The 12,529-nt window shown below is 44.7% G+C and overlaps 1 protein-coding gene across 2 annotated transcripts in view; it reads left to right on the forward strand.

Annotated features, from left to right (window-relative positions):
* The window catches only part of DOP1B (DOP1 leucine zipper like protein B), a 149,433-nt gene that overhangs the window by 101,268 nt on the left and 35,636 nt on the right, over positions 1 to 12,529 (forward strand). For both annotated transcript variants that reach the window (XM_049874796.1, XM_049874797.1), the window contains exons 20-24: positions 540 to 651; positions 1,225 to 1,413; positions 5,585 to 5,707; positions 6,831 to 6,965; positions 10,190 to 10,245. In XM_049874796.1, the coding sequence (XP_049730753.1) occupies positions 540 to 651; positions 1,225 to 1,413; positions 5,585 to 5,707; positions 6,831 to 6,965; positions 10,190 to 10,245 (615 nt within the window). The remainder of the gene's footprint in view (positions 1 to 539; positions 652 to 1,224; positions 1,414 to 5,584; positions 5,708 to 6,830; positions 6,966 to 10,189; positions 10,246 to 12,529) is intronic.

The raw sequence follows: 12,529 nt of genomic DNA on the forward strand, positions 1-12,529 counted from the left end.
TACTGTGTTGAATCAGTTCCAGTTAGAGGGTCATTTCACTCTAAGCAGAAACCTACTTAGTGTTATCCAGAGGGCTAACAAGGAAGTAAATACTCACATTCTCTGTTTTTAATTCCGCGCAGCTACCCAGGCCAGGTCAGCGTTGAAGGGCAAGGCACTCTCCATTATTTCTGCAAAACAGAACTAAAAATGTGAATCTGCTTCGCAGAAATTCTGAAACATTTTCCCAGAGTGACTCTCTGTATGTAAAATAGCATGAAAGATACTTACCATTATTATATTTCACTTTGAGTGCCTCGGTTTATTTAAGATAGTGCTCTTTCCCTGTTTTATCCGTTTGTATATGGGATGGAAACCTTTATGGCCTAGAGGGGTGGTCGCACACAATGATGACTAAGTGCCACCGAATTGTTCACTTTAAAATCGTTAATGATTCATTTCATGTGAATTTTACCTGAATTTTTGTGAAAAGACCAAAGAAAGCAAGCAACTGCATTCTTCAAAATTCTCAAAACGTGTTTCTCATTTTTTCACCAAAGCATAACCTCCAAGAAGGAAAACATTTCTCCGGATTACCCGCTCACTCTGTTGGAAGGTCTCACAACCATTGGTCACTTCTGCCTTTTGGAACAGCCCAACCAAAGCAAAAAGGTAATCTCATTGTCCAGGTTTCAAGGCAACTTTGCTGTATTATTTAGTGTACACTGGGTTATGACTTTTCAAACCGAGGCCACTGGCGTGCACTGGTAACTGTGGTTTCTGGCCCTCCCCGGGCCCCTTTGGCTTTTGCCCATTGTTTCATCAGGGGCATACTGATAAAATGTAAAGCCCCTCGTTTGGTGTCAGGCTTATATTCATCTCTTTTCCACATATTTGTTATTCGTGCTCATGATGTTCATGAAATCTGAGTTGGAAGACATTTTAGCTGTTGGTTGCTCTACCCTATCGGGGATCGATTTTCAGGATATAGCTAATCTGTGTTTGTGAAAATGTTTATAGTTTGGAGCCTCGTACTCAGCCGTTTTTAGATGTCTCTCTTTGAAAGAAAACTATGGGCCTACATGCACAGGGAAGTGTATTTGCTCCTAGACCCCCATGTGTACAGCATGCTTCAAAGAGAGCTCAGCTTCCTAGAGTTGATCCCACACGCGCCACCATCCTCACAGAAAGGGAAACCGTCCCGCAGATGCAGGTGCATGTCATGGGCTCATTTGAATTTTCTAGACCACTGCGGTAAGTGATACCACCAACCTGAGAAATGCCAAGAACGCCATCCTGGAAGAGCTGCCGCGAATTGTGAACACCATGGCGCTCCTCTGGAACGTGCTCAGAAAAGAAGAGACTCAAAAGAGACCTGTCGATCTTCTCGGGGCCACAAAGGGGTCCTCTTCAGTTTACTTTAAAACCACCAAAGTAAGAGACCTTTCTCTGTGGTTGTATTATTTCCTTGGTCTTGTGTTGTCCCACCAAAAATAAACATATGTATGAATCTGTACACAAATAACCAAATAAGATGTGCTCAGTGGAACCCACGTTAGAAGGAGCTGGAAGTAGAAATTTCCAGTGTGTTTCTGATGAATCAGTTTTCTATTCATGGAATGTGAAAAGGACATGAATTTTAGGGGGCAGAGGGTGAACGGATATGGGTTGATTTATGCCCCCCCCCCGCCAAAATGTGTTCAGGCTTTGTGAGTGGGTGCAGCCTATTTTCTTATTTCACTCCCCTTGCCTTTTTTTTTTTTTTTTTTTAAATAACTAAAAATTAGGTTTCTGGGGTTTAGTGATGGAGTACCCAATGTCCTTACTATTTCTTTAAAGCCCATTAAATAGCACAGCTAATCTTGATCTTCTATTTTTAATGGTGCCTTTGGAACATGGGCACGTTAGGGTGGGTGGGATACTGGGTTACCTTTGAGGTTTTTAATTAAACCTGAAACACAACCATGGTTTACTCTCTCTCGGTTTTAACCGTCTCAGCCTTGGATTGCACTGGAGCATCCAGCACACAGCTCAGCCTGACTGTCTTGTCTTCGTGTTCAGAATTATCAGGCAATGTTCTCGTCTTCAGTGCTGTTGCAGGGCTTACACGGTGTCTGATAGCCCTGGCTGAATGGGGTGGCTCAGCTCCCTGCTGACCTGGAGCAAGTTCGTTAACCTGTACCTTCAATTAGAAGCATGATGCCCACCATCGTCCACAGTGCTCTGCGTTTGTCAGGGTATTTAATCCTCATGCTAACCCTATGAAACAGGTATTATCATTGTTTCCAGATGACAGATGAGGAAATTGGCGTGCAGAGAGGAGTGCTTTGCCCATGCTTCCACGTCTAATAATGGGGAAGCTGGAATTATACCCAGGCAGTCTGACAATCAGGGCTACATGCTTTTAGGTACTGTAGTGCACAGACAGTCTCCAGAATGTTCTGTATGCTAAAGGGCACCATGGACAGGAAATCAGCAGCATTTCAAGCTGCTATAGGAACCAGCCTAAAGCCCAGATCTACTCTAAAAAAGGTACAGGAAACCCTTAGGCACTCAACTTCCCTGAACCTCAGCTTCCTCATCTGTAAAATAACGCTTTGATTAGTTCCCCACCTTATGGGCTGGTAGAAAGATTAACTGTAATAATGGCTGACATTTCTTGAGCACTTAGCTCTAAGCCCTCCCCAAAGGGATCTCAATAGTCTTTCTAGAGCAGCAGCCATGGTGGGATGAAGAAAATACCTCTCTCCCAGGCTCAGCAATACCTAACATGACACTGTACGTGGCTAGCCGGGGACATAATAAGCACTCAGCAAATTCATTCGTTTGACAGACGTTTGCATCCTGCTGTATACAAGGCACTGTGCGGTGGACTCCTATATACTGCTGGTAGACACTTACCTCTGGTAGACCCTGTCTGCTACTGGTGGACTCTTGTCTGTGGTAGGCTCTTATCTGTGGTGGCCTCCTGTCTGCTGCTGATAGACGCTTGTCTGTGGTGGTCCCTTGTCTGTGGTGGATTCTTATCTGTGGAGGACACCTGTCTGCTGCTGATAGACTCTTGTTTGTGGTGGAATCTGTCTGTGGTGGACCCTGTCTGTGGTAGATTCTTGTCTGTGGAGGACACCTGTCTCCTGGTGGATTTTTGTCTGTGGTAGATTTTTGTCTGGTAGACTCTTGTCTGTGGTGGACGCTTGTCTGCTGGTGGACTCGTCTGTGGTGGACCCTTGTCTTTGGTGGATTTTTGTCTGTGATAGACACTTGTCTGCTAGTGGACTCTTGTCTGTGATGGACTTCTGTCTGTTGCTGGCAGACTCTTATCTGTGGTGGACTCTTGTCTGTGGTAGATTCTTATCTGTAACAGACTCTTGTCTGTGATGGACTCCTGTCTGTTGCTGGTAGGCTCTTATCTGTGGTGGACTCTTGTGTGTGGTAGACTCTTATCTGTGGTGAACACTTGTCTGCTAGTGGACTCTTGTCTCTGCTGGTGGACTCTTGTCTGCAGGTGAGCTCTTTGTCTGTGGTGGACTCTTGTCTGTGGGAACTCTTGTCTGCTGCTAGGGCCTTGTCTATTTGTGGACTCTTGTCTGCTGGTGGACTCTTGTCTGGTGGTAGGCTCTTGTCTGTGGTGGATACTTGTCTGCTGGTGGACTTTTGGCCACTTCTGGTGGACTTGTGTTCACTGCTGGTGGACAAGATTGATGAAGTCTGTGCCCTCATAGGAGAGAGAAATATTAACCAGCAACTAATAATAATGATGACAAGTCTTGCTAAGCAACCCTGGGTTCTCTGACAGTGTATAGGTCTGGCGAGGTGCTCCTGAGGAGAGTGGCTGAGCTGAAACCCTAGTTTGGGAGTATCTGACCAGGAGAAGGGTGTTTCAGGCTGGAAGACCCACAGATCTGACACAGGAAGGAGCCTGGCGGGTTTCAGGAACTGAGGAGAGCCCATAGTGAGTGAGAATGAGTGAGCAATGTCCAGGGCCATGTTACGGATTTAGTTTAAGTTGATTAGTCGAAAAGAAAAAAATTGATTAACTAGTCAGTTGGAGTTAACAGGGTGTATTGAGTCATAAGCTGTTTGCAGACAGGGAGCATCCAAAAAGGGGCTCCTGCTGTTTGCACAAGCCCAGGTTCTTTCAAGGTGGTTAGGGAATTCCAGTAGGGAAGTATATGATTGGGTCTTAGGCATTAATTGAAGATGGTGGTAGTGTTGTGTGCCTTCAAGTCAATTTTGACTTATAGCAACCCCATGGGACAGAGTAGAACTGTCCTATAGGGTTTTCTAGGCTGTAATTTTCACAGAAGCAGATTATCAGGCCTTTCTCCCGCAGAGATGCTGGGTGGGTTTGAACTGCCAACCTTTCAGTTGGTAGCTGAGCGCTTAGACATTGTGCCACCAGGGCTCCTTAATTGAAGGGAGGGTTCTACAAAGCAGGGGTCTTTCTGCTACTTGTTTCATGGTTATACTTGTCTGGTGGGAATTGGTTGTGTCTGGTATGGCAAGTCAGAAACATCTTTCAATGCCAAGTTGTCTTTTTGGGAAAGTCCAGCAACTGGAACTCTTTGTAAACTCCATATTGTTCTGCCAGGGTTGGTACCTGACACAAATGGCCATTTCGATTTATTGTTCTCAGAAAGGTTTTGCATCTGGCACAAATAGCCATTAATTTTTAGTTAATATTTAATGGACTAAAGAATAAAATTAGGTAGTATTTTTTTTTTTTTTTTTTGAAATTTAAAACTAACTTTCTTGATGAATACAAGTCAAGTTTGGGCTGTGGGATGTCAGGATGGGATGCAAGCCGACTCAGCTGCTTGGCCCCCTTCCCCACGTGCCTCTGCAGAGTGTTGCCTGGCTTTCTTTAAGCCCCTGCCCTACTCATGGCTGCTGGGGGTGGTGCACATCATCTCCAGAACTCTCTACCTGCTAAACGCCACCCTAGGTCTCTCCGCTCTGACCCTCACTGCCCCTTCCCTGAGGCATTCATGCTGCCATTACCCATCTACCTCCTTCAAGGAGGTACTCATGTTCCTCCCCGGGCAGGGGTCCACTCGCACGTGTTGAGAACACGAAGACAATGGGGTCCCTGTGCTCAGGTTACAGTAAAAAAAAAAAAAAAAAAAAACGAAACCCGTTCCTGTCAATCGATTCTGACTCATGACGATCCCATGTGTTACAGAGTAGATCTGTGCTGCATAAGGTTTTCTTGGCTGTAGGTAGTCCTTATGGAAACAGATCACCAGGCCATTCTTCCACAGCCCTGCTGGGTGGTTAGACCTGCCAACCCTTAGCTTAGTTGTTGTTAGTTGCCATCAAGTCAGTTCCAACTCATGCGGAACAGTTGGCAAATCAAAGCTACCCAGAGATGCCTCAGAAGACAGGCCTGGTGTTCTGCTTCCAAAAGTCACAACCTTGAAAACCCTGTGGAGCACAATTCTACTCTGTACATATAGGGTCACCATGAGCTTAGTTTAGTTGAATGTAAACCATCTGTGCCACCCAGGGACCTGGGAGCATGGTAGGTGGTGATTAAATATATATTACCTGATAGCCTGACATTACTCTGCAATAACTTTTTCTTCCCCCCCGCCTAATTTTCTAGACCATAAGACAAAAAATTTTAGACTTCTTGAATCCCTTGGCAGCCCACCTTGGGGTTCAGCTCATAGCAGCTGTTGCAGCAGTATGGAGCAGGAAGAAAGTGAAACGCCACAGTAAAATGAAGGTAAAGCTGGAAAATTCGTTATGCTAGTTATAAAGGTAGTAGTTATGCTTACCAAAGAGTCACACGTGATCAAAGTTGATGTGAGAAGCCAACGTGGGAAACTATTAAAGTAGCTTCACCATTTTAAATGCATGAGATGATAGCAATGTGTTGGGGGACTGTCATGTAAAAAAGGAATAAACAAACAAAACCTACCCATGAACCTACCACCCAGCTTGAGACCTGGTTCACTGTCAGACCGTGCAGGTCCCTGTGTGCCCACCCTGCTTGTAGTATCATTTTGCAGCTTTTTTAATTTATGAAAACAATCCTTGTTCATTAAAGAGAATTAAAATCATCATATTCTCATACCCAAAACTAACTTCAGTTTGCCTTTTATCCATTGGGGGATTTGATTTACATATTTCTGCAAGCCCAATACGTTGTTCTCCCTTGTCCCCTCTCTCGACGCCATCCTGGTTCCTACCTTGCACCTCCTCCCTCTGAGAGGTCTGTCCCACCTCTGGGACACTCCCTAGAGCCCCCTGCCTCTGTGCCCAACATGGGCTTCCATTACCTGAGGAGGAGTGAGGGCTTGGTCTGCAGGCCCCCTGCTGAGTACCTGCGAGGTCCTCCCTTAGTTTCCTTCCAAACCTGGTTCTAGCCACATGGTACAGATTTCTAGAATCAGTATTGTACCTCTCATACTGAGGCTTTCCTGCCAGGGCCAGCGTGTGTTAGTCTGACCTCTCTCTTTTTCTTACTGTCCTGGTACTTTTGGGTCCATTTTTTTTCTCTTGACGCCAGCCTGTTTCCTTCAAGTCAAGCATATCCCATCCAAAAATACTTCCTGAACTGGAACATGCCGATGTTATTGCCCTGTCCTCAACTGCACCTTTTATCCCTAATTTGTATGAGATAACTTCTTACATTTATTGGAATTAAATCCTTAACTAACTGTGTATTCCTATCAGTGGAATCCTTCACTCGATTCAATGGGAAATATTTATTGAAAAGATTGAAACAGATTTCTTTCTCTGGGGACAACTAGGATAGAGTGTTTTTTGTACATCGTTCCTATTTTTATTTTCTGTCAGCAAGTTTAAAGTGTTTTTTGGCTTTTTGTTTTTTTTTCCCTCGGCAGATTGTCCCTATGGCTAGCACATCCCAGCTCACTCTCGTGGACTTGGTTTGTGCACTCAGCACTCTGAAGACTGACACCGTGTTGCACCTGGTGAAGGAAGTGGTCAAGAAGCCACCGCAGATTAAGGGGGACGAGGTAACAGTCCTGGTGAAGCCAGCAGCCCTGGATTAGGGCATCTGCAGAGAAATGTTTGGCATTCTCCCGAACTCCACTTCTTACATAGTGTTTTGGGGGGAGGTAGCAAGTATAGGAATCGAGAGGAACTAGGAATTCTTGGTGTTGTGAGTGGAGGGGGTATTAGTGTGCTCTCGGGAGGTCATGTGAAACGTGGCTGCTGTGGTTTGACACCCCTGTTTTAAAGGGAGGAGCTACTCGAGGTCAGGAACTGACTTTCATCCTTATATCCCTGTAACAGAACACGCTACCCAGTACATGGGTTCTTATCAAGGACCAGTTATCATCAAGTCAGTTCTGATGCCTGGTGACTCCATGTGTGTCAGAGTAGAACTGTGCTCCATAGGGTTTTAAATGGCTGATTTTTTGGCAGAAGATCACCAGACCTTTCTTCTGAGGTGCCTCTGGGTGGACTTGAACCAACAACCTTTTGGTTAGCAGCCGAGCATGTTAGCCATTTGTACCACTGAGGGACTCCATTGAACTACTGTGTACCAAAGCAAATAGCATCTTTAGAAATAGGAAATGATACTTGTCCTCAAGGAACTTGTAGGGCAACTTAAAACTCTGCCTAATTTTTATCAGAGTATAACGTAAATACCAAAGGGCATAACAAATGCTAGAAATTCTGAGAAAGAAGAGATTTCATCTGGCTGCAATGAAAACAGAAAGGCTTCAGGTTGAAGGTTGATGTGATTGAACCGGGAAGCTCCTCATAGTTTTTCTGCTCAGTGTCTGCGGTGGAAGGGGTGTATGTCACATAGAGGCTTTTCATTGTAGATAGTGAATTTAAAACAGACTTTGTGATTTAACGTTTTCATGCCCTTACAGTTTTTGGTTTGGTTTGGTTTTGCTTTGCTTCGTTTTGTTTTGTTTTTAACCAAAGCAAACCTCTTCACCGAAAGTGTGGGAGCTGTTTTGCTCTTAATTAATTAACTTGATAGAAACTGGGGATTTATTTCAACCTTGAAATAATTGCCTTGTAACAGATAATTTAAAATTACACAGTAATGAAAAATTAAGACTAATCCCCTTAAATGAAAATTAATAGAATAGAAAAAGTAATGATTAAGTATTAGACTTTTAAATGTGACGGTTGTCATGCTCAGAAGGGTTAGCAAAAGCTGATCCTCAGGGTTGGAGATTTCTTTGTCAGTGAGAGATTTTTTTTTACTCCGAAGTGGGATCCCCGACCACAGAATATCTTTAGCAATTTTTAAAGCCGATATGATTGCATTAGAGTAGGAAATTTTCGTTCGGTGGCCTTGCCCTGTTTTTCCTCTCATCTGAAAGGGTCTCTTGCACACGGCACAGAAGACATCACACTGGGAGGTCCTGCGCTTTGCAGGCCTTGATCTAGTCGTTTGTGCGGTACTCAGTTGTGCTGGGACTGTTCCCCTCCTTCATTCCACAATGTTTATGGAAAACTGACTTTGCGGACCACGTGGTACCAGTTGCTGTCAAGTCAGCTCCGACTCACGGTGACCGCGTGCGCGTCAGAGTAAAACTGTGCTTCATAGCATTGCCAGTAGCTGATTTTTCAGAAGTAGATCAGCAGGTGTTTCTTCTGAGGCGCCTCCGCACGGACTCAAGCCGACAATCTTTTGTATAGCTGCCGAGCACACACACACGTACACACACACGTTAACCTTTTGTACCACCCAGGGACTCCTGCATCGCGTGGTGGGAAGGCCCTAGATGGTGAAACGATTCCTATCCTCGGTCAGCCTGTATTCTACCTGGGACAAGAAGATACGCCACCCGAAAAACGAACACCATGAGGGCAGATGTTTGGAATGGGTTAAGTGTTTAAGGAATGAAATGTAAATGGACTCCAGCAGCATCTGAGGCCTGCCTCCCCGGGTCTCCACAGATGTCTGGCAGTCCCGCTTTTTTCACTCATACACATAAATATGGAAGTTGTTTAGCCCTATGAGATGTGGCCCCAGAAGAGAGGAACAGGATTGGAGGGACAATGAGTTGTAGCCAGCTCCTCAGTGGGTTTGGGCTTATGACTCTGAGCCAGTCTCAGATATCAAGAAATTGACCCTTCACATTGGTAGTTGACGCCTCGTTGTTAGCTGCCATCAAGTCAGCCCCTACTCATGGTGACCCCATGCATAACGGGATAAAACACTGCCCAGAACTGCACCATTCCCATGATCAGGTGGGATCAGACTGCTGTGAGCCATAGGGTTTTCACTGGCTGATTTTCAGAAGTAGCTCGCCAGGCCTTTCTTCCTAGCCTGTCTTAATCTGGAAGCTCCCCTGAAAACTGTTCAGTATCATAGCAACACACAGGCCTCCACTGACAGACAGGTGGTGGCTATGCATGAGGTGCACTGGCTGGGAATCGAACCTGGATCTCCCTCATGGAGGGTGAGAATTCTACCACCGAGGCACCAGTGTTCTCAGTTGATCCCTGTGAATGACTTTATTGCTATAGAATGGCAGGGTGATCCGTCCTCCTGAGGAAGACACCACAACAGCTTTTCTAGACCCACAGAGCAGGCACTTCCAGGTTTTGTGACATCACATTATTTGAATTTCTACAAATATCTGCGATTTACAGTCTCTCTCAGATTAAAAGGAAACTAAAGCTTGTCTGGCTGACTGGTTTTTAGTTGTTCTTAGAGCATTCTGTGGTTAGTTTGTAACTTCTGTAACTTCTACAAATAGGTTTTTACCAGCAAGGAGGGGAAAAAATGTGTGTTTAGGAGCCAGCTTCTATGTAGTCCAGCCAATTGGGTTTTAGAGGCATTGTCTGGGCTGGGTTTGGGGGAGTTCCTTGAGTGAAAAATTAGAAATTTTTTTCTTGTCTCTTGTCTGTAACTAATCACATGCTTCCGTAAATGTCAGCATTGACCCCCAGCCTTTTGTTTTGGGAGATCCAGTTATAATTCCAAATTTCCCCTGAATACATGCGATAGCCCGGAATGGAAAGTAGATAGACGTAATGGGAAGTCACTGTGGAAGTCCACTAAGAGGGGTGAATGCTAAGGATTTGGGGGCTCATAGGATAAATTTGTTTGTGCTATACTTTGGGATACTGTGTCTACAGGAGTCTTTGACTACCAGTCTTTGCTTGGTTAGGATATAGATTCTCTGTTCCATTTTGCGTTTGAATTCCTTTTTAGCCTTATTTTGTACCAACTTGGAGTCACTGGTTTTTCTTTAATTTTCAGAAATCTCCCCTAGTGGATATTCCGGTGCTGCAGTTTAGCTACGCTTTTATCCAAAGGTAATGCAACCCCCTCAAAAACATTTCGGAAATACAGATGCTGTTGCCGTGACCACGAGTAGTAGGTGATTTCATTTCTTGACAACTGCAGAGCCTTAGCTCAGGAAATAACTCGAGTGATGTCTTAGCGAGAATGCTCTGATGGTCGTACTTCGCCTTCTCTGGAGATCTAACCTGACATTTTAAAATTCTTATGTATTTGTTGAGCACTTTAGGTCAGCAAAGCTTTATTTAAGGCCTATTAAACTTTAAAAGAATCAGGCTTGAATTAAACCAATACCAAAAAAAGAAGTAGGAAAGTGTTAAAGGCCTCTTCCAGAAAAAGGAGAAATGGTTACTTTGGTGCTGACTCAGTGGCTTCACGTGTTTTATGCTGGGTGGCCCTGACTCCAGCTTTGGTTTGCTGAGGTTAATATCTGTTTTAAGCAGCCTCAGCTGAAGGAGGCATTGGAAGTGGCTTCCACAGGCTTTTCTCCAAGGATGAAAAGGAAGCTTTCCTGGGCCTCCTCAGCTCCTACATCCCAGGTGCAACTTCCAGACTTACCATGCCCCCAGCCTACCATTCTCTGTTGCCAGAAATGAAAGTGAGACTTAATATTGTCAAGATGTCAATACTACCTAAACAATCTATAGATTCAGTACAATACACATCAAAATTTCAACAGCTTTCTTTGCAGAAATGGAAAAGCCAGTTCTCAAACTGATACGGAATGGGAAGGGGCCTGGAATAGCCAAAGCAATCTTGAAAGAGAAGAACCAAGTAGGAGAGCTTACACTTCTTGCTCTCGAAACACATTACAAAGCTACAGTAATCAAAACAGTCTGGTACTGGTGTAACAATAGACGTATAGACCAATGGAATAGAACTGAGAGTCCAGAAATAAAAACTTACATCCATGGTCAATTGGGAAACCCTGGTGGCGTAGCGGTTAAGTACTATGGCTGTTAACCAAAAGTTTGCAGTTCGATTCCACCAGGCACTCCTTGGAAACTCTATGGGGCAGTTCTACTCTGTCTTATAGGGTTGCTATGAGTTGGAATCAACTGGATGGCAATGGGTTTGGTTTTTTTATGGTCAGTTGACTTTTGATAAGGGTACTAAGTCCATCCAGTGAGGGAAGAACAGTCTCTTTAATAAATGGTGCAAAAAAAAAAAGGGAAAGAAATGAGAGTGAAGGGAATAATAGGCCTCATCTCAGGAAAGCCATGCCCTATTATTTTTACATATGTATCAGAAGTTTCTCAATATATAGTTCTCATCCAGGTATAGTCTTGTTGGTTAAGACAGTTGACCTGACGCAACACTCCTGGAGATCAGAGTTGAAAGAGGGTTCTAATTTCAGTGTCCCTGGGGTTAAGGTGGAAACCCTGGTGGTGTAGTGGTTAAGTACTACAGCTGCCAACCAAAGGGTCGGCAGTTCGAATCTGCCAGGCGCTCCTTGGAAACTCTATGGGGCAGTTCTACTCTGTCCTATAGGGTCGTTATGAGTCGGAATCGACTCGACGGCGCTGGGTTTGGCTTGGTGGTTTGGGAGTTAAGGTACAGCCAGACAAACTGTAATCTCAGTGTCCCTGGGGCTTGGGTACAATCAGACAAACTGTAATCTCAGGTGTCCCTGGAGCTAGGATACAGCCAGACAACCTGTTAACCCTCCACCCACAAGTGTCATTGTTGTTCTTTCCTCTGGGCGTTAAAGATGAGCCAGTCATTTCTCATCTTATGAGAGCTAGTGTGTATTGTCAGAGTAACTAATGGTTATTACACTGGCCCAAGTTACACTGAGCTTCACAGCAGCTTCAGGGTAGGTTTTTATCATCCTCCTTTTACAGAGGAGGAACTGCCAAGATCACACACGAGGTAGAAAGTTGGGGGACCAGGACTTGAACCTGGCACCTTCTGACTGCAATCTGAGCTCTAATCAACTCACCGGGCTGCCTCACTTTGTAGCAGCCATCATGGTCTCTTCCTCATTCTCCTTGAGGCTTGACCTGAGAGCTGCTGAAGGTCAGTTTCCTGGTGGCTGACCCCGACCGTCTGATGAGCGGTGCCACATTACCAGCAATGTCAGGGAATGTTAAAACAATGTCAGGCAGGATATTAGAGCTAGAAAGGCCCGAGAGGTCAAAGACGGTCATCTAGTTTAAGGCTTTTATTTTATAAACAAGGAATCCAGGAGGACCTGACCTTTCGGCAGCAGGATCCCAAGCCTGCCAACTCCCAGTTCTTGCCAGAATACCAAAATTTAGCTTGTGTGAATTTTAATACAAAAAGAGCAAACAGGTC

Source organism: Elephas maximus, chromosome 2, assembly GCF_024166365.1.
Source record: "Elephas maximus indicus isolate mEleMax1 chromosome 2, mEleMax1 primary haplotype, whole genome shotgun sequence".
NCBI classification, from domain to species: domain Eukaryota; kingdom Metazoa; phylum Chordata; class Mammalia; order Proboscidea; family Elephantidae; genus Elephas; species Elephas maximus.